Raw genomic sequence first — 19,526 nt, forward strand, 5'->3', positions numbered from 1 at the left:
TTCTGTGTTTCTAAAGGCATCAAATTTGTATTATTTTCTACTGTTAGGGTTTCATACGTATTACTTGCTGTCAGCAATGTAGAGTGGAGTTTCATACCAGCTGTTGGAAGAAGTTGAAAACTGCAAAGTACAGTGATAAGAATGACAAGGTAAGAGCTATGTTAGACTAGAAGCATTTTATTTCTTCTTTGTCTAGCCAGTATTACAATGTTCTTTTTGTTTATGGTACGTGAGGTGCTACAGCTACATATTCTACTCATTTGACAGGAAGAGAGGAAAGAGGATTCTCTTGCTGAATGATATGCAAGTGTTGGCAAAGTTTGCTTTCATTTACAGAAGAAAGGCCTGGATGTGCTTAGCCTGTTTTTCTTGTGTTATTTATGTCCTTCCACAAGAAAATGTATTCCTTCTAAAGTCTTGGTGTCAAAGAAGTAATTTGACATTTATCATATCTAAAGTAATTTTACAGAAGATTATATTGGCAATCAATCTGAAATAAAAGGAAATTCTGGGAGGGTGTGAGTCAACTTTACGACCGTTACTTTATGTACTCCTGAAACTGAAGCTGGAGAAGGGCTCTTGCTTTGTGAACAGCAGGTGTTTGCCACAGGTCTAGGGCCCTTCTGGTTGGGATTCATTGCCTAGACAGCTGTGAGTGATTTGCTGTCCTCACCCAGTAGGAGTCTAAGTCTATGTTAGCTTTCATTACCTCAGTCACCTAAGAAGCTCTAATTTGTATGAGAATATAGAATTTGCATGGATTTGCAGGTTTTTGTGTTTATGTTTTTCTCCTACAGGATTTTCTTCAAGAATTATGTTTCACTCCTGACTGTAAAGGCCTTATTTCAAAAATAGTTATTTTCAGTTCTTCTGGTTTGGTAAAATGTGAAGTAAGTAAAAGTTTATATAAAATATGAAAACCTATAAAATATTTATTCTGGTAAAGGAGATAAAGTGAATGTGGTATTGTAACTCACGAGGAATATGCAAACTCACTAGTATTATATTCACTAAAGAATCTGAGAGCATTACTAGGCATTTAAATTGACAGCTCTTTTCTTAACTTGCTGGAGTGGTCGTTACCTTATTGTTTTGGGTACAACCATCATTGAGGAGCACAAGAGCTGTGTTTTGTATTTAGTATGGGTGACATGGAAGGAACTCTATTAGTTGAGCTTAGCGCTAGTCTTACTAAACGAAATACTCCTGTTGGGATGATGTGTGTATCCCCTGCAGTGTCTTGGGGAGATGGATTCTTCATCTTTGACTAGCACTGATGTGTGAAAAGCAAGAAAAGATATTATTAAGTTTTCTTCCTGTCCACCAGCACAGATAAACAGTATCCAGTACCTCCTGACTTTGCTCTACCTTCCCACCTGTCTTTTTTGCACATAAAAACCTGTTGCTGTGTGCTGAGCTGTAATGCGCGATGAAGTTATTTTCATGTAGACCTTTGTGAGGCATAAGAAGCTTGCAAAGGTGCAAGATCATTGTGGTAGTGTTGGTTTTTATTGCTTTCCAAAGCTTCAAGTATTCTTGGGTTTTGGGGAAAAAACAATGCTGCACTGTAACCCAAATTTAAGTAATATGATGACTTTTTTTTGTAGTTTGAACAAAAAATTACAAAACCCAAGGAACCACCGAGAGCCGTTATTAAACAGAAATGTTCAAGGTAAACTCTCTGACATTTAAGAGTAAGTTGAATCGGTTTGAGGAAGCTTTCTCTAGGATTGAACTTTGTGCCTTTTAAAGAATTGATTGAACACCACAAATACTTCAGGAAGCTGTTCTTGTCCATTGCCTATGAAAAACATGAATTAACTTCACCTGTGCTCCTGTGGCTGACTCATTGCTTGCCTCAGGTGGTTAATCAGAGGTTCAGGCTGTGATCAACAGTTTCCCTTATATAAAGCTATTTAATAAGGTTGATGCGTGTGCCTTTAATACAACTGTTTGTATGCTTTTTGTTCAAGTAAAATTTATAAATAACAGTTATATAATATATATAGATTATATATATTATTATATTATTATATATAAAATAACTCATGAATGCTTGTGATCTCTTACTAACTTAAATGAAAAGTACCTTGATTATATTTGTACTCTTCCAAGTTGTATTTTACAGTAGAATGGAAGTGTATACCTGTTGTAAGACACAGAACAAGTTTATTCACCAAAGGAGTTGGGCACGTTTATCTTCAGTAACACTGGATTCACTGTTTCATTGTTTTTATCAGTTTTAGGAAGTTAAAAAGGAAAGAAGAAAAAAAATTACAAAGAAAACGTGCACGGGAAGATGCACTACGTTCTTCTAAACAGAAAATAGAAGAAAATCAGCTGCAAAATGAACCGTGTCAATACCGTAATCGCAGTGGTATGTAGAAGTACAGATTATTGTGTAAAGATAGCAGAAGATACCATAGGTAATGTTCTGAGTGTCCTAAATCAAATGGTAACAGATTGTTAGTATTGGACATACTTCTCACACCAGCACCCTTGAAGACCTACATAATCTTCCCTTAGGGACTTGAATTTCCACTTAAGGTTACTTTTATTTCAGTTTTGGTTTTAATTTCTAAATAACTGTAAGTTGTTATTGTATGATTGTTTAAGACCCTTTTTAAGGAACTTTTATTCTTGTTTCTGCAAAAGCAAAGGCTGTAAGAAACTGGAATCTTATCAGATTCTTAGACAACATGCTTTCATCTCATACTCAACCAGACTCAGAGCTCTCCACGGCCCTGCTGCCTGTTCAGTGGCATATCACAAGGGCACTGCTGGCTCATATCCTGCTACTTTCTTCATATATGCAGCTATTTATTTTGGTTTTGTTTTGTTTTGTTATGTTTTTTTTCCTTTAGCCATTTTGTTTGAGAGTGGCCCATCCATTAGCCGTGTAGGTCACTATTTTTGTTTCCTGTGGTTTTCTAAAATCATATTCAGGTCGCTTTGCTGTTTTTTTCTGTTTGTTTGTTTTTTTTAAGTTTAGATATCTATGTCTTTATTTTTAATCCTTGGGCCTACTGCATAGCATTCGGTGTGAAGAAGTGTGGCCAGCAGGGTGAGGGAGGTGATCCTGCTCCTCTGATCTGCACTGGTGAGGTTGCATCCAGATGCATCCAGATGGGGAGTTGTCAACACAGGCATGAAGCTATGGGAGCGTGTCCAGAGGAGGGCCACAGAAATGATCCAGGGGATGGAACACTATGAGGACAGGCTGAGAGAGCTGGGGCTGTTCAGCTTGGAGAGAAGGCTCTGAGGAGACCTGAGAGTGGCTTTTCAGTATCTAAAGGCTGTAAGAAAGGAAGTGACGGGCTCTTTAGTGGTGTCTCATTGTGCTAGGACAAGGGGAAGTGGTTTCAAATTAAAAGAGGGGAGATTTAAATTGGATATAAGGGAGAAGATTTTTTACAGTATGAGTGGTGAGGCAGTGGAACAGGTTACCCAGAGAGGCGGTGGATGCCCCATACCTGGAGACACTCAAGGTCAGGCTGGACAGGGCTCTGAGCGCCTGATAGAGCTGTAGGTGTCCCTGTTCACTGCAGGGGGAGTGAACCCGATGGCCTTTAAGTCTTCCAACTCAAAGTAATTCTGTGATTCTGTGAAAGAGAATAAATCTAAACAAACATCAACAACAAAACACCAGGAGATCTTTTTGTTGTTTAAATCCCATTGTAGGTTATGCAGGTTATGCTGGCGATCAACTCCTGCAGCGTATTGTTCAAAATGCTGAGCAGATCAAAACTGCTGTCCGTGATGCCTCCAAGCTGTTAAAGGAATTACGTTCCTGGTTTGTAATCAGTGAAGAGGATTACACATCATATTGCAAAACTAGCAGCGTGTCACATGCTGTGGTGGAGCAGCTCATCAGTTACTTGATTCGGGAAGAAAACAGAGTGAAAACAAGGGGTTTTATCCGTGTCCTGAGTGAGCTGGAAGAAGTGGATCCCAAGTTACAGAGGTGGATGAAACAGCTTAATGAACTGGGTAAGCTGTGTGCTTATGTAGCAGCAGAAGAACTTGCCTGGTCGTTATTGTTTGATCTACAGATGAAAAATAACCTCCCTGTTTCCCAGTTTTGCTTTCTTAACTCTAAGGGGTGAGGTAAAACTTTCTTCCTTTTTCCTTTACTTGATCCTGAGCAGGATTTCAGGAGAAGTGACCATTGGTAAGAGCAGCAACCTCTCTTATCTCTGCAGAGGCAACCTTCCCAGAAAAAGTAAAGCATTGTAACAGATGCAGGGCTTTGAGAGAAAGAAACAATATTCATTTATTTATTGATTTGTCTCACATCTTAAAGTTCCCGAATAGGCTTAAATGAGAATATTCGCAGATATGCTCTGCTTCTGGGAAGTGTATCGTGGTGATTTCTTTAACTTGGAAGAAATTTATTTTCATATTCTTTGGTATTGTTGCCTTGCTGTGTGGTTTGCTGTTGAATTTGTACCTGGGTGAAGATAAAACCTTCTGTTTGCTTGCATAAAGGATTTAAGATGCCAAAAACTTCAACAAGGATTCTGTATTCCGGTGTGTCCGTGTCTCTCAAAGAATTTGTTCAGATACGTTCAGATGCAATGTAGTCATTGTTGACCGAGAGTAGAATTTATACAAAGTTAATTTGTCGTGGTAGCTTTCACTTGCAAGATCACGCTTAAAACGAAAGAAACTCTGAGGCTGAAATGAAACGGTGGCTTTTTTCTGCTCTTTTAGGGCTGACAGCGACAGTGAACTTCATCCTTCAGTACGGACGGTTTTTAACACAACTTGACTTTTCTACTTTATCTTCACTCTGGAATGAGAAGTATGGTAGTAAATTTGACTATGTGTCAAGTAGTTCTGAAGGCAGAGAAATTCTTGACTATTTTTTAAAACCACCTCTAGAAAAGGTCCGTTGTTTTATATGGCTGTTAGAAGACAACAGAGAAAATTTTCCATCTCTCCATCAAGCTTTGGATGAATTCTTTGATAAAACGGGTAAGTCTGCAACAGTCCTCATTCTTACAAGCATTGAATCTTGTCTGCTTTCTATGCCTCCTTTGATATACTCTGTGAAAGACTGAAATGTCTTTAAATTGCTAACCTCATACATGTGAGCTTGTGTGTTCAGTGCTTAGAATACAACATAGTCTTAAAAAAGCCAAGGCATTCTGTGGGCTACATTCTGCTGTTTGTATCATGGGCTGGCACGTATGTTTATGCGTCTATGCAGTCCATACAGAATTAGTATTTAATTTTAAGCATAAAGATTCTGTAACGAGTCTTTGAGATGTGGTGCTTCAGTGGTGTTAGATGGAGTATAATAATTATAACTGTGATTGCATAGCTCACAGTTGAATATTACTATTCAGTGTAATTTACAAGTTCATGAGTGTGATTATCCTTTTATAGACAACCCCACCATCATATTAAAGAAGCACGGAAATGAAGATATATGGGTATGTTAACCTAAGTATCCATTCTGATATAAGCTCAGAAACAAATACACGTTTGGTGTTGAGAAAAGTGCAAAAATGAATGAGACGCATGCATTTCTTTTGTTTGGTTGCTTGTTAACATCATCCTTTAGACCTGATTGGAGACTTACACTGTGAGGCTTTTTAAAATAGCCTCTGTCCTTTAGTTATGCATTGCATACTCTTTTTCTTCAGTCATAGAGTATTTGTACAGGATTTTCTCTTCAACTAAACCAACGGGACAGCTTTAGAGTGTGCACATTTCAAGGATGAAGATGAGGGGGTTACAGTGAAAGCGAGTGAGACTACAGTAACGTGTTACATTGGATAGGGCAAATGCGGTGTAGGGGAGTGGTGTTCACAGCAATTTGGTGTTATGTTGACAAGATCTCTAGCAAAACTGTAGAGGAATTGGGAGGTAAAAGGTGTGTCCAGTTTACAGGCAGAGACTCTTATTAACTTGCCTGTCTGCATATTTACCATAATGACATGAAGTACGATTCTTCCTTGAGAGTGCTAAATTAGAACCTGAAGAATTCCAGATGGTAGCTGTGCTGTGTATTTTAACATCTAAAGCAACGCATGAGAGGGTGGTATAACCCAGCTTTACTTTCAGATGTCATTAAGCTGTAAGGATGGAATTAGAAGATCGTCCCACTAACAAGCGCAGTAAATTTGAAGTGAGATGTACTCAGTGCTTGTAGTGAACAACTTTCACCCATGCTTTCCAGATTAAACCCAGAACTCTTCAACTGTATATCGTTCTGAATCACTTTTTGGTTAGTATGTTAATTACAATCCTAACTGGCAGGAATATGTCATTTCAGTTAATTACAGGTTTGAAACACAATCGATTAGAACTATTCTAGCCTGCAGATAAGTTTATCTGTACAAAACCAAGATTTGCTTTTGACACAGAATAAACATGGCGAGCTATTAATTAATATAAATCATAATGAGATGTGAGATCTCTTGCTCTTTCACTGGATGAATTAGAAATCCAAGCATTAAAAGCCTCCTACAATAAATTCTATTTCATATCCCTATTTGTGTCCTACAGTAAAAGGGTGATCTCTGGTATAATTAAATTATTGTTAGTAGAGTTATGTTAATGTATAATGGTGTCCTGTTAAAAAGTGAAGAGGCATTTTAGTTCTTCCTTATCCTAACAGGGATAAGGAAAACTTCTGACAGTTCTATTTGCTTTTGTTCCTTACAAAAATCTGTGTTGCCACATGATCACAGCTGCCTAAATATGCAGTGTCAGATGTAAGTAGTGAATAAGCATCCAAACTACTACGGCAGTGCACTGTTCTGTTTGTATTCTGTTCAGTGTTTGAGGAGCAGAGTAACGAAAGGGAACCAAAGGATAAGGTTTTGCAAAGCTCTGTTCCTTTTTGTGTTGTTCAGCTGGGAGCATAGGAGAGAGGGACAGGATAGCATGCATGCTTAACCTTGGAAGTCTTCCTGGTCAACACAGAATCCGAATTGTAATATGAGGCTTTTAAATGTATGGATAGATTCTGGAAATGCATCATCATTTTATTGTTATTGTTTTACATAATAATTTGGTCTCTTTCTGTTTCAGCCTAATGGTATCAAAGTTAAAAACAAAAGCAGAAAGAAGAACTATAAAGACTTACGGGTCAGTAACTTTTTAGCTGCTTACTATAAACAGTTTTCTTTCAGAGTTACTGGAGATCAGATATTGATAAATATCTGTAAATATCTTGTGGAAGCTCCTTCTTGAAGTGTTTTTTTTCCTCTAGCGGAAATATGTTAAGACACAGTTGATACAGTTTTAATTGTTTCATTACGGTCTGAATTAATCAGTATAAAAGATGATTCTGCACTTGAAAAAGAAGTTATTTATAAAGATCTTGGGTTCGAACTGTGTGCTCATAACTTCAGTCTGTCCACTGTCCTCACACATCTTAATTTCCCATAGGAGAAAATAAAAACAAATAAATCAGTGAAGACAAAGCACAGACTGTACTACATAATTGATATTTCAGCTCCACTTTGTATTACAAGGATAAATAGCAAATGTGACAAAGGACTAATTTACCAGTCGTGAGATAAACTTGACGCTTTGTCTCTGACTGCCTTTCTGATCATTTTTATGGACAGCTCACTCACCGAAGTTGCAGGTGCTTAGTGCTAAGGTAAAACTTCATTCAGTATTTTATAGGTTTTGCTAGAAACAATATCAAATCCGAAACATAGCATCTTTTGTCCCACTTTTCTAGAACCTTGCTTTATTGAATACAGTCATCCTGATTTCCTCCGTGCCCCCAACATTTTATATTTTGCCCAAATTTCACAACAAAAATTATGCTCTTTGCTTTTTTCAAGGTAGGATCCCTATAAATTCAATTGGTGTGTTTCAGCAGGCAAAACTCTGCCATAAATTCTGTGTGTCTTATCAGAACTCAGTGAAAAATCGAGCACATCCAGGATTTAGATGATACCTATAAGTAAAAATTAAAAAAGGAGGTTGGACTGTTGGAACATTGCAGTGTTATATGATCTAGAGTAAGTTCTGAAGAAGCTAGTAACTTAAAATTAAGAAGTTTCACAGCATGGCTTCATGCAGATAATTGTACTTGAGGGTTTTGCCATTCAGAGTCTCGCATCTGAAAGCAATAAAATTACAGAACAAGGTTCTGTGTAAGCAAGTTACTCATACTCATTACATGGGATCATTTTCCAAGATGAAAAGTAATAATCTGTTTTTAATCAGTCTGTTTTAGTATTATCCAGTGGAGTTAGTACAGCACCACAAGAAGAAAATACATTTATAGAAGAAAATACATTGTAAGTATCATCATGCACCTTTACTTTTGTTGTCCAAGCTCCAAAGTACTTTGCAGGTACCACAGTAGGCAGGCCTAGAAACACCTTAGAAAGTCTGGGTTCATATCTCAGTATTTCTAGAAATAACCTTCATTTGAGCTTCCAGGGAGCCATTACTTTTCTTCTTCTGGGACAAGTATGATGGATACTATATGTTATAAGATGTTAGTGATCTAAGAGGTAATCAAATAATGAGCAGGTTGCATCCCAGTAAGGTCTCTAGGCCAAAACCTATTCTTTCATGTAACTTCTTTTACCTTCTTCCTGTTCCACTTTACTGCAGAAAGAAATTAGTTGATACATTTGTCAGAAGAAGAGCTGCTAGGAAACAGCTGAGCTTTATTACCGTTAGTTACTACTAGTTACTAGTTATTCTCAATTTAAGAAGTTTAGCAGTTCACTATTTAGGGAATAGTGCACGTTCTCCTTGTTAGAAAATGTTTGCTATTGGGATATTTCTTAGCATCTGTGTAGTTGCCATGTTTTAATTCTCCTCTCAGTGTATGTGAAGAATGTAATTGTTTTCAGAGACATTGAGTCTTTCTTTTTTTTTATGATGTTGTAGAGATTTTACATGTTATGAACCATGTATAATCCCAGAATATCTTCGGAGGCAACTAGAGGAGTTTGAATCTCCATATGACATCTCAAACATTGACAGCTATCAAAGATTGGATGATAATCTAAATCAAACCTGTGAAAGCTTATATGAGTACGTATACAGTTCTGTGGTTAGCAGTCTAAAGGCTTTACTCCTTTAGCTTAAATGCTTGTAAATTCTGTACTTTTGTGTTAGATAACTAATGCTACAGTATTCCAAGAAATAACTGACAGAAGTAATTAGAATTGAAGTATCTTTGATGCCTGCTATAGAAGCAATTGACGATTACAAACATGAAAGCTCTGCAATTTTGGATGAGTGCAGAAAAACTGAGGCCTTGAACTCAGACTTGCAGGTCTGTTTGTAAGGAATAAAGGAAGTCTGTCAAATGGCAGACCTCAATTTAGCTTTGAACCAGTGAACAAGATGACATTTCTGACACCTGAAGGTGGAGTTGAACTGTTTGTTTCATTGATAGTCATTGTAGCCATTTATAAACGAGAAAATTATAGCATATAACGATATAGAAAGTATATGTTGATGCAGTTTGCTAACAGTGTATTTTGTATGTATCTGTCATCTGACAGCAACAAACACGTTTTCCTTAGTCCGTCACTTTCTTTCTTTGTTCCTTTCAATTCTCATTGAATGGTATGTAGATTGCATGCAGTAATGTCTCACGTAAATAACAGGCCTTTGGGGGACAGCGGTATTAGATGCAACATCTTATTAAATCACATAATTGGATAAAGATCGCAGTTAAGTCCTGATGGTTTGTTATACTTGGGTATGTACATAAAGATATGTACTATGCTTTCAGTTGGCTGCAGGTTCCTGAGTATAAGATGTGGAGAAGTACCAGCATCACAGGCAATATTTATGCTTAGATAGAACACCAGATGTTTGTTCTTCATTAGTGCTGCAGACTTACTGCTTTTTATTACTGTGTAAATATATGTGAAATAAAACTTGAGAAATGTGTGAGAAATTGTTAATGAACAATTACAACTTTATTTTTTCCAGCTATTTCTCTCAGATATTGGAAGAACACGGTCCGATGGAATTAAATAATGAGTTGCTAGTTGGGGAATATGAACATTTCCCTGAAGAAGCTCGAAAGATTGTAGAAGATGAGGGTGGTTTGAAATCTTTTCTTCTGAAATCCCATCGTTTCGTTATGGTGGATAATTTTATTAGCTTAAGGCACAATGTTCTTACTAAAGAAAGTAAAAGCAGAGATGAGACTGAAAATAATGGAAATTATATTGTCTGTGATGTGAGAGAAAATTCTTTCCAGAACAAGATACAGTTAAATCCAGCTGCTAAGGAATTCGAACCGATGTCTTATCCTAAACAACCTCATACGTCAACATCTGCTGACATATCATTAGAAAGCTGTGAGACTCCACAATATTTGCCCTATTCTTTGCCTACTTCATGGCAGTCAGTGCTTAGTCAGGATATCGATCCTGTCGAAAATATGCCTTATTTTCCAGAAGTTTTACTTTATCAAGATGTTCAGAATCAAAGCAGATTTTTGCCCCAGACTTCCTGGGGTTATCAGTGTGAAAGAACATCACCAGTGACTCCTCCAATGCCTCTCCTGTCAAATGTTGCCAAGCAACCTGGGTATACTTATGCTCATCACGTCACTCATCGGGATAATGATGAATTAGCAATTTCAGACAGAAAATATGTCAGCAGCAACTTTATACCAGCTGAAATAGAAACATACAGAGACCCTCAGTGCTTGGTGGAGAACTCGGATAACGCATTTTATGAGGACAGTTTTGCTGTTGCAAATAGTGCAGATAAAGCTGAATGTGATATACGGGTGATTAAGAAGGAAAAAGAAAGCAGGAGTATACCTGTAATGAAAAAAAATCCTCATAGAAGGATGGTAGCTGTTCAGGTAAGAGGTTAAAATGGAACACTCATTTAAAAGCTTGTAAGTGACAAAAAATGGTGTTGACATCCTGCATTACGTTTCTTCAGCGGTGGAAGGCACAGCTCCTTTTGGGATGATTTCTTTATGACTTCCCGAAGGGTCAAACGTTGTATTGAGTTTCAAGAGCAAAAATACTTCAAGGTACCCAAATACAAGGGGTATTGTATAGTAGTATTTAGTGTTCTCTAGTGCTTTTTTTTTGTTACAGAAAGCACTTTGTGTTAAGATGCCAAGTTTTCAGTGTTACAGGCATGGCAGTTTCTCACGTCCATTCCTATGGTAGATTATCCAGCATGTTAGAAGAATGATTGTAGAAAAGTTCTTCATCTTAATTTATTTCTAATTACTAATGAAGGAATCAATGTTATTGTTGTGAGATGGTCATCTTTCTGTTATTGCTTTGTAAATTATGAAAGTGTTAACACATTTCATTGCTACCCTTATTTTTTTTCCCAGACTTGTTTTTTTATGCACTTACTTGAAATCTTTCCTGAGCAGTTGCTGACTTGGCGAATGAATTCACTTACTGGGCTAACAGGGCTTTTAAGGTGGAATTTCTTTTTAATTGCTGAGCGCATTTAACAAACTGTCAACAGAAGACAACAATGCTTTTCAATGTAGTGAATTCTGGTTAGCAGAGTTTGAGAGGTCAGAATGCAACAGATGTGTTTGTGGAAGTGTGGTATAGCAAAGCAATTACCATTATTAGGCTATATAGAGTATTGATGTGGTAGCATAAACTGGATCTTCAGTATATTGCATGATTAAATTATAAACATCAGTTCTTTCAGTAGGTCCTTAATGAGCAATCCGAGAAGAAAACAAGCAAGAATTCCAAAGGTCGTTGAGTTTAGTTGCTTTTAAGGAGATGCATTTGTGTCATAGATCATAAGCAACAAAACGCAGCTGCTCTATGAGCAGTCAGACACTGGATTTGCCAGTCTTAAGAATATAAATAGAGCGAATGTGCCTAAATGGAACACAGCTGTGTTTGAAGACTGTAAGAATTGTCGCCAGTATAATGCTACATAGTCAATTAAAGCTGGGAAGTATTAGGGAGGGAAAAAAAATAGCTTTCATTATAGCTTCAAGTCCATTTGGGGAATATATGCATAGTTTCCTGTTCTGTTGTGGGTAAACCTATTCCAGAATGTGGTTAGATTCATAGAACTGTAGGTTAGATGTAAAAGCTCCAGAGCAGAGCTGGCATAGTAGTTGCACGTGTAAACAGGAGATTTTTCTAATCAGTTCATGATTCTTTGTATTCTAGGTGAATAATGAAGTAACTGATAGGGAAACTAATACTTTGCCTTTTCATCCATTTGAGAAGCAACAAGTAAGTTACCTGTATACTTATTTCTACATCTTTCTCATGAAAAAGTTTAAAGCAGAGCCCAAATCTGTAATGGCATGAAGGTGAAGGTTCTCTCAAAGTGAGATGCTCTAAAATATATTTTTGATTTGGGGTTATTTTCTTTTGTTTGTTTTTTTTCCCCCACCCTTCATGGCGGGCTGCAATCTGTAATGTCTTTACGAACTTCACCACGGCCCACAAAAAGAAGGATTTTGAGCTTTGTACTGCAGCCATTCAGATGTTGGACAGTGTTCTAGGGAAACTGAGTGCTTCCTCTCAAAAAATCTGTAAGCTTGATTTAAATTGGAGGATACAGACTGAGACATCTCAGGCTGATATTAATGGTGACCTTACATGCCTGTCAGAATGAGAAAATACAATCTTCAGACTCTCATATTCCATTCTTTCCAGACACGGATGTTCATTGCTGTTACACAGATTTCTCTGTCCCAAAGAAACAAAAGCAAAACCTCCGCTAAACTCCCAAACAAAACAACAACAAAAAGGCACCAAAAAATATCCACAATTTTTGAATATCCGCTAACTGACTGTTATTCAAAAAAGTTTGCTATCCTGTGCACGGTAGATTCTGAATTACTTTCTGTGACTGATTTATTTTCAGGGAGATATTCTACGTATGGAAAAAGAGCATCAAGTATTAAAAGAGCAACTTAAAGAAGCACAGGAAAAATATGAACAATTGGAAAACCGGAGCTCAGAGGAAATCGGTGTTTTAGAAGAGCTGATAAAGAAAATTGTTCAAGAAAGAGGGGTAACATTTTTACCTGTGCAGCAGTGGGGTTAGCAAAGATCAACTGCGGTGGCTGACAGCATTGGTTGTGATGGGACAACACTATTTTTTTGAAACTTGAACAATGGTCCTCATAGCTATTAAGTTTTACTCAGCAAATCTGAAAATCTGTATGTTGTCTTAGGAACGCGCTTAAATGAACACAGAAAATTGGTTGCATCCATCTAGTGGATGGGTTCTGGTTCTTATTCAACTAAAGAACAAAAAAAGCACCGTGCTATTGACACTCTCCCTCTTCTGGAGGAGAAGGGCTTCCAGTGGTCAGTGATTGATTTGTTGGGAAGTCTAACAGACTTGTTTCTATGAAAGTGTCTGGGAGCAAGAGTAGTTTCCAGACATCACCGTCAGCTTGTTTAGCACTTTGACTGGATTGATTTCATAGTTAAAGCTGATTGTGCTACAAACTGTTCATTTGTCTGCATTTAAGGGGAGTATTTCAGTTAAATAAATCAGGTTAGACCAAAGCCATTCTATCCATCTCCCCGCATTATTCTTTAGTAAAGAGGGGGTCTATCCTACAATATTCTTTTCATGAATTTTCCTTTCATTTGTGCATTTTTTTGGAGTAAATTACTGCATCTTGGGATCTCCTGAATTCCGGCTTTAACATTTATAGAATCACATACTGTTTTGGGTTGCAAGGGACCTCAAAGATCATCTAATTCCACCCCCCAGCTGTGGGCAGGGCTGCCCCCCACCAGCTCAGGATGCCCAGGGCCCCATCCAACCTGGGCTTGAGTGCCTCCAGGGATGGGGCACCACAGCTTCTATGGGCAGCTGTGCCAGCACCTCACCACCCTCAGGGAAAGAATTTCTTCCTGATAGAACCTAAATTTCCCCTTAGTTTAAAGTCATTTTCCTTGTCCTAACACTATGGCTGTGGTGAAAAGTCTCTCTCCATCTTTCTTATAAGCACTCTGTCTGTTGAAAGGTTGTAAGATTTCCCCAGAGCCGTCTCTTCTCCAGGCTGCACAAGCCCAGCTGCCTCAACCTTTCTCCATAGGAGAGGTGTTCCAGCCCTCTATTATTGTCGTATCTTCCTCTGAACCCATCCCAACAGCTCCACTCTTTCTTGAGCTGGGGACCTTGGGCCTGGATGCAGTACTACACGTGGGACCTCATGAGGGCAGAATAAAGAGAGAGACAAACTTGTGCTAAATTCCTGACCTAAAAGTAAATTAAGTGAAGCTGTCAGTGTTAATTTCAGTGGCATTTCTTTTGATCATGTGTCAGCAATCTGCTCTAACTTGCATTTTAACAGAATACCGTATGCAAAAATGTTTTCTTATTTTCTGCTTTTAGATATTTAAGAAAGAAGTGGAGTGGCTTCATCAAGCTTTAGAAATTAAAGTTAAAAAGTGGCAACAGGAGAAAAAGGAAAATCAAGAGAACTTAAAAGCAATGAGGAACACAGCCAAAAAGCATATGGATACCAATGATAGGTACCATTTTTGAACACAGACTTACATTATTGTCCTTTGGCTTGTTGTCTTTTTTTTCTTCCAAAAGCAGCAGTACGTACGGCTGTTTCTAATAGACTGTGATAAGTTTCATATCCACTGATATTCTTTGAGGTGTGCAGAATGAAAACTTCTTGCTCTGATAATATAGTTCTGAAAGTAAGTTATATGCAACTTTTGGATTAGAGAGCTGCTGTCAATGGGGTACACTTATAGTTACTTAACCTTTAATAACCTAATAAATACTATTTCTTCACTACTTAGAATCTCCTGGCTTTCCAGAATCCTTTAGATCAGCACTGCTTAGTTACTTTCCTCCTTCATGACTTAACATTGTTTCCTCACTGTGCTCTGCTTTTGCTGTATGATTGGTCTTAAATTCTCAATTTATTTCAGTTTTCATGTCTTGATCCTCCTCAGTCAATCCAAGTAAACTTATCTGCATCTTTCTCTCACTCCTTTTATCCGTTCCTAAGCTTATTTTGGGATGCTTCCTTTCAAGACTTAGCATTTAATTCTCAGTTTGAAGTAAAACTGCAGGAGCCACATAGCTGCTTGTACCTGTTCTGTTTTTTTTACCCATTCTTCACCCTATAACAGAAGTCTGCAGAGCTTCCTATGGAACTTAGATCAGTAATATCCTACCATATCCTACCACAGTCCTGTGTGCAGCAAACCCAGGTATTCCCCTGGCAAGTAGTTTTCTGGCTGTGAAGGAATGCCAAGCAGTTTCATTCAGCTTTCTACCACAGTCCAGGCAGCTCAGACATCGCGTCACTGAAAAACATATTGTGTGATTTGATGTAGCTTTTCACATAGCATTTTAAGCACCAGAGAAGTCTTTAAGTAACTTTATCATTGGCTGTATAGCAAGCCAGAAGCTTTCTCACAGTAATGGTGTGTGTGAAGTATGAACATCTGCTTTAGTTTTGTTTCTTTGGGGGTTTTTGTTTTGGTTTGGTTTTCTTTTTGCACATTCAGGTAACCATTTACAACTGCTGCCAGATAACTGCTGGAGCTGACTTAATTAGCAGGTTTGTCGATCCCTGCTGTATTTTTAATGTTCGCTGACAGCTTTACAGACTTGAGAAGACTTTTGTCATAGAATGCTATTGTATTATCTTTAATGTGAATAGCTTGGGCCAAATCTTTTATGAATAATTATCAGCTAGCACTTACATTGGTTACTTGCTTCTTAATTAGTAGTACATTTAAGTGCACATACAACAATAATATATAGGACATACAAATTATCAATGCTGTGTATTTGACACTGTGGTTATAAAGGGACATGTATTTGCTAGAGAACATTTTTCAAAACAAGCTTTATGAATGTTTGATTGCTCTAGGTATTCAAAGACCATTGACGAGAAGGAGAAGGAGTATAACACGTGTTTGAATACATATCTTGAGACCAGGTAAAACTCTTGTACCTCTCAGTAATATTTATATTTTTCTATTGACTTTTCATTATTGGAGTTGCCTGTCTCACTCTGGGTGAAAGATCAGAAAAAAATAAGCACTTCAGCTTATGTCTCTTATTCTGAACTAGTTTACTTCTGTTTACCATGAGTAAATATTATTTTCTTGTAGCTATTTACAATCATAGAATTATTAAGGTTGGAAAAGACCTCTAAGGTCACCTTGTCCAACCATCAGCCCATCCCTGCCATGCCCACTGACTGTGTCTCTCATTGTCATATCTCCATGCTTTTTGAACACCTCCAGGGATGGTGGCTTTACAATAATTAAAAGCCATCGTTCCAAAATGCTGTCAGATATTTCTCTTGATAACATGATCCTGTATTTTAGAACCCCTTAGAATTTGGGTGCACTACATACATACTACTTATCCAAGTTTGTAGTTCTAAATATACACAGATACCTAAACACTTCATAAAACTTGCATGTAGCTGGAATTCGAGGTTTAATTTATAGATAAACTTTCTATGTGAACAGATTCAGAACAGTAAAACTTGCATGACTGTAGTAGTCAATCTCCTGTCAACTTATTACGTCACACAGTGAAATTTAGTTCAGAAATCCCAAAGTTATGTCCATGGAGCCAGCAGTATAGCTACAAGAACATGATAATGTGGCCAGAAAGAACGTGTACAGCGTAAATGCAGATTAATGGTTCTGAGGATGGGAGAAGTAATAGCCATAGAAAACCTCCAAAATGGCATCAGTTCTAAATACTGCTCTGTTGTGTTACTCAGACATTTGACCTTTTTTTGTTTTGCAGTAATAAATTTGCTAATGAGAAAGTAAAATTGGAAGAACTTATTAAAAAGAGTCAAGATGACTTCAAGGAGCATGAGAAGAGAGCTGTTAAAGCAGAGGTACAAACAAAAAAAAGCCCTGAAACACTTATTTTACAGTCTGGATCATTTGCATTGCTGGATAGGGAAGATGACTGTTGAAGTCTTATTTAACAATTTCCCTTTTAAAAGCACCTAAGACATTTTATAAGAATACATTAAAAATTTTAATCAAATATTGACAACTGCTGTTCATTATGTTGTCCTGCAGAACTTTGCAGATCATCACTATGTTGGTCTGTTGTTGGCCAGTGTTATAACTGTACAGAATTTGGGGCTTCTGGTATCGCCTAAAACGTTTAGCTAATAACTCAGTTTATACTCAGCCCTGTTATGAATTCATTTCATTAGTGAGTATTAACCGTAGGAAAATAGGATTTCCTTTGCAAAAATAAGTCCTACTCAGGGAACGTATAGCTGCTTCATAGTCTGGCAGTCAGAATGCAACTTGGTTATTTCACTGAGAGGAGGAGTTTACTAATAAACATCAGTATTTTTGCCCAAATAGCATTTAATACGGGAAAAATATGTCATGTGACGTACAATTGTTTCTTCATAGAAAAAGTCTGAAGGCTGTTATATGAGCAGTGGAATTTTATACAAAGATTAGACTGTTGGTCCGTGTTGGTCTTTTACCATACAACATTTGAAAGACTGCCTTAAACACTTAAAATGTGTATATGAACACACGTGCATTTTTACGTTGCAAATGGAAGGAACATCTATGCACACATTCTACAGTCAGTTCAAGTGAATATAACCTATTTAACTCCTCAGAGGCCTGCCTGTGCCCTTAATTCTACTTGAAGTTCAGTTGTGAGTGAATCACAGAATCACAGAATTGTAGGGGTTGGAAGGGACCTCTAGAGATCATCGAGTCCAACCCCCCTGCCAAAGCAGGCTCCCTACACCACGTCGCACAGGTAGGCGTCCAGGCGGGTCTTGAATATCTCCAGAGAAGGAGACTCCACCACCCCCCTGGGCAGCCTTTTCCAGTGCTCCATCACCCTCACTGTAAAGAAGTTCTTAACTTCTTTATACAGGTGTGCCCTGTATCATCAGATTGTTGTTTAAAGGGATTGAGGCTTTATTCATTGTATCAGCAATGCTTTTGTTGCACTTCTTAAAAAGCTGTTGTTTTGTTACAGATATCAGTACTCAAAAACTGGAAAGAAAGCGAACTGTGCAAACTAAACGGCGTAGTTGCCAAAGCAGAAGCAAATCTCAAGATGTTGAAGTCACTAAACAGGTATGGAGTCTTTACACTAGGAATTTCAGTGCTACTTGTTGTTAAGCAAAAGCAATTGCTAGATGTTTAATCGTGACCGTTATAACTAGACAAATCAGTTTTGCTCACAAAGCAATGCTATCCTGAAATGTGCACAGTCATTAAATGCAACTTTCCTGAAGCTGGATTTCTATTCCGGGCTTAAATTACCAACACGTGAGAAGCAAACTTCTTTGCTAATTCTTTCTTAGCTTGGGAAGATGAGATTGCTGGGAATGTCCCAGTTACTGCTATCCAGTAGCACTGGAAGAGGGCTGCAATGTAAATAAAAAAGGGATGAAGCAAAACAGCTGGGCATTTGACGAGAGTGAAGGAATTAATATTTTAAAAACATATGCTGTGTTCCATCTCCCTGTGTAGGTTGTCCCAAAATACTATTATACATTTGAGGAGTCTACTTCTACGACTGGACAGGACATAGGTGCAAGTAATTTAAGTGATTTTAGCTTAGAATAGCTTTAACTGTGACTCAAGCTGTTAGGTCTTAAAATTTCATTTGGAGGGGACCTGCAAAGGTCATTGAGTCCAACTGCCTGACCAACCAAATTGCTGTCAGAGCTAACCGAGAGTTAAAACTCGTTACTGAAGGCATTGTCCAAATGCCTCTTGATTACTGACAGGCATGGGGCATCAGCCACCTCTCTAGGAAGCCTGTCCCAGTGTTTGACCACCCTCATGTAAAGAAATCTTTCCTAAGGCCCACTCTGAACCTCCCACGGTGCAGCTTTGTGCCATTCTGTGTGCCCTATCACCAGTGACCAAAGAGAAGAGCCTAGCACTTTCCCCTCTGCATCCTGTCCTCAGAAGGCTTCAGAGAGCAACGCGGTTGCCTTTCAGCCTTCTTTTCTTCAAAGTAGACAAATTAATGGGAATGTTGGAGTTTAACTGAAAATCTTCATTATTTCAGCAGCTCAGCTTCAGCACTTCCTGACTTAAAGTCACAGATTAATTATTGGGAAGTATTTATTTCAAATATAAAGAAACAAATGGAGAAAGTAAAGGTAAGTCTTAATTTCTCTTAACTAGGGATAAGTTGAATTTTGGAAGTTAAAACAGGATAAATAACTTAAATATTTTTTCATTCCTTTCTTAAAACACCGGTGTCTTCTCCACATGCCAATCTGCGTTTCTTTTAATGGCGATAGTTTTGATTATAAGGCCTGATGATAAAATCTTCTTAAGTTGTGATGAACACCTTCCATTTTAGAAAGGCAGAAGTCTTTCCTTTGTACAAGTCGTTCAAGTTTATAGAATCCCAGGTTGACAAGTCTGTCAGTTCTGTTGTATGTTTTGAACCTTGAAGTCCGTGCAACTTAAAAGACAAAACTGTCTTTTAAAAGGGAAGCTGTATGGAACATGTAGGTGAAGTCTGAAAAGTTAAGTGTTTCACAAATGTTTCCAGCCATTAATGCAAGTACTTCCATAGAGATT

General features: G+C 37.8%; 1 protein-coding gene across 7 annotated transcripts in view; it reads left to right on the top strand.

Annotated features, from left to right (window-relative positions):
• Positions 1–19,526, top strand: part of TTC3 (tetratricopeptide repeat domain 3) — a 55,565-nt gene that overhangs the window by 30,520 nt on the left and 5,519 nt on the right. For 5 of the 7 annotated variants that reach the window (XM_072329230.1, XM_072329255.1, XM_072329238.1 and 2 more), the window contains 18 exons: positions 48–149; positions 798–890; positions 1,608–1,672; positions 2,241–2,377; positions 3,682–3,990; positions 4,714–4,977; positions 5,392–5,438; positions 7,045–7,101; positions 8,200–8,273; positions 8,878–9,024; positions 9,937–10,825; positions 12,132–12,197; positions 12,838–12,987; positions 14,329–14,468; positions 15,836–15,904; positions 16,732–16,828; positions 17,956–18,056; positions 19,003–19,096. In XM_072329230.1, the coding sequence (XP_072185331.1) occupies positions 48–149; positions 798–890; positions 1,608–1,672; positions 2,241–2,377; positions 3,682–3,990; positions 4,714–4,977; positions 5,392–5,438; positions 7,045–7,101; positions 8,200–8,273; positions 8,878–9,024; positions 9,937–10,825; positions 12,132–12,197; positions 12,838–12,987; positions 14,329–14,468; positions 15,836–15,904; positions 16,732–16,828; positions 17,956–18,056; positions 19,003–19,096 (2,901 nt within the window). The remainder of the gene's footprint in view (positions 1–47; positions 150–797; positions 891–1,607; positions 1,673–2,240; positions 2,378–3,681; positions 3,991–4,713; positions 4,978–5,391; positions 5,439–7,044; positions 7,102–8,199; positions 8,274–8,877; positions 9,025–9,936; positions 10,826–12,131; positions 12,198–12,837; positions 12,988–14,328; positions 14,469–15,835; positions 15,905–16,731; positions 16,829–17,955; positions 18,057–19,002; positions 19,097–19,526) is intronic. The other 2 variants (XM_072329264.1, XR_011902848.1) reach the window with 2 other exon arrangements.

The sequence above is a fragment of the Excalfactoria chinensis genome, chromosome 1 (assembly GCF_039878825.1).
Source record: "Excalfactoria chinensis isolate bCotChi1 chromosome 1, bCotChi1.hap2, whole genome shotgun sequence".
NCBI classification, from domain to species: domain Eukaryota; kingdom Metazoa; phylum Chordata; class Aves; order Galliformes; family Phasianidae; genus Excalfactoria; species Excalfactoria chinensis.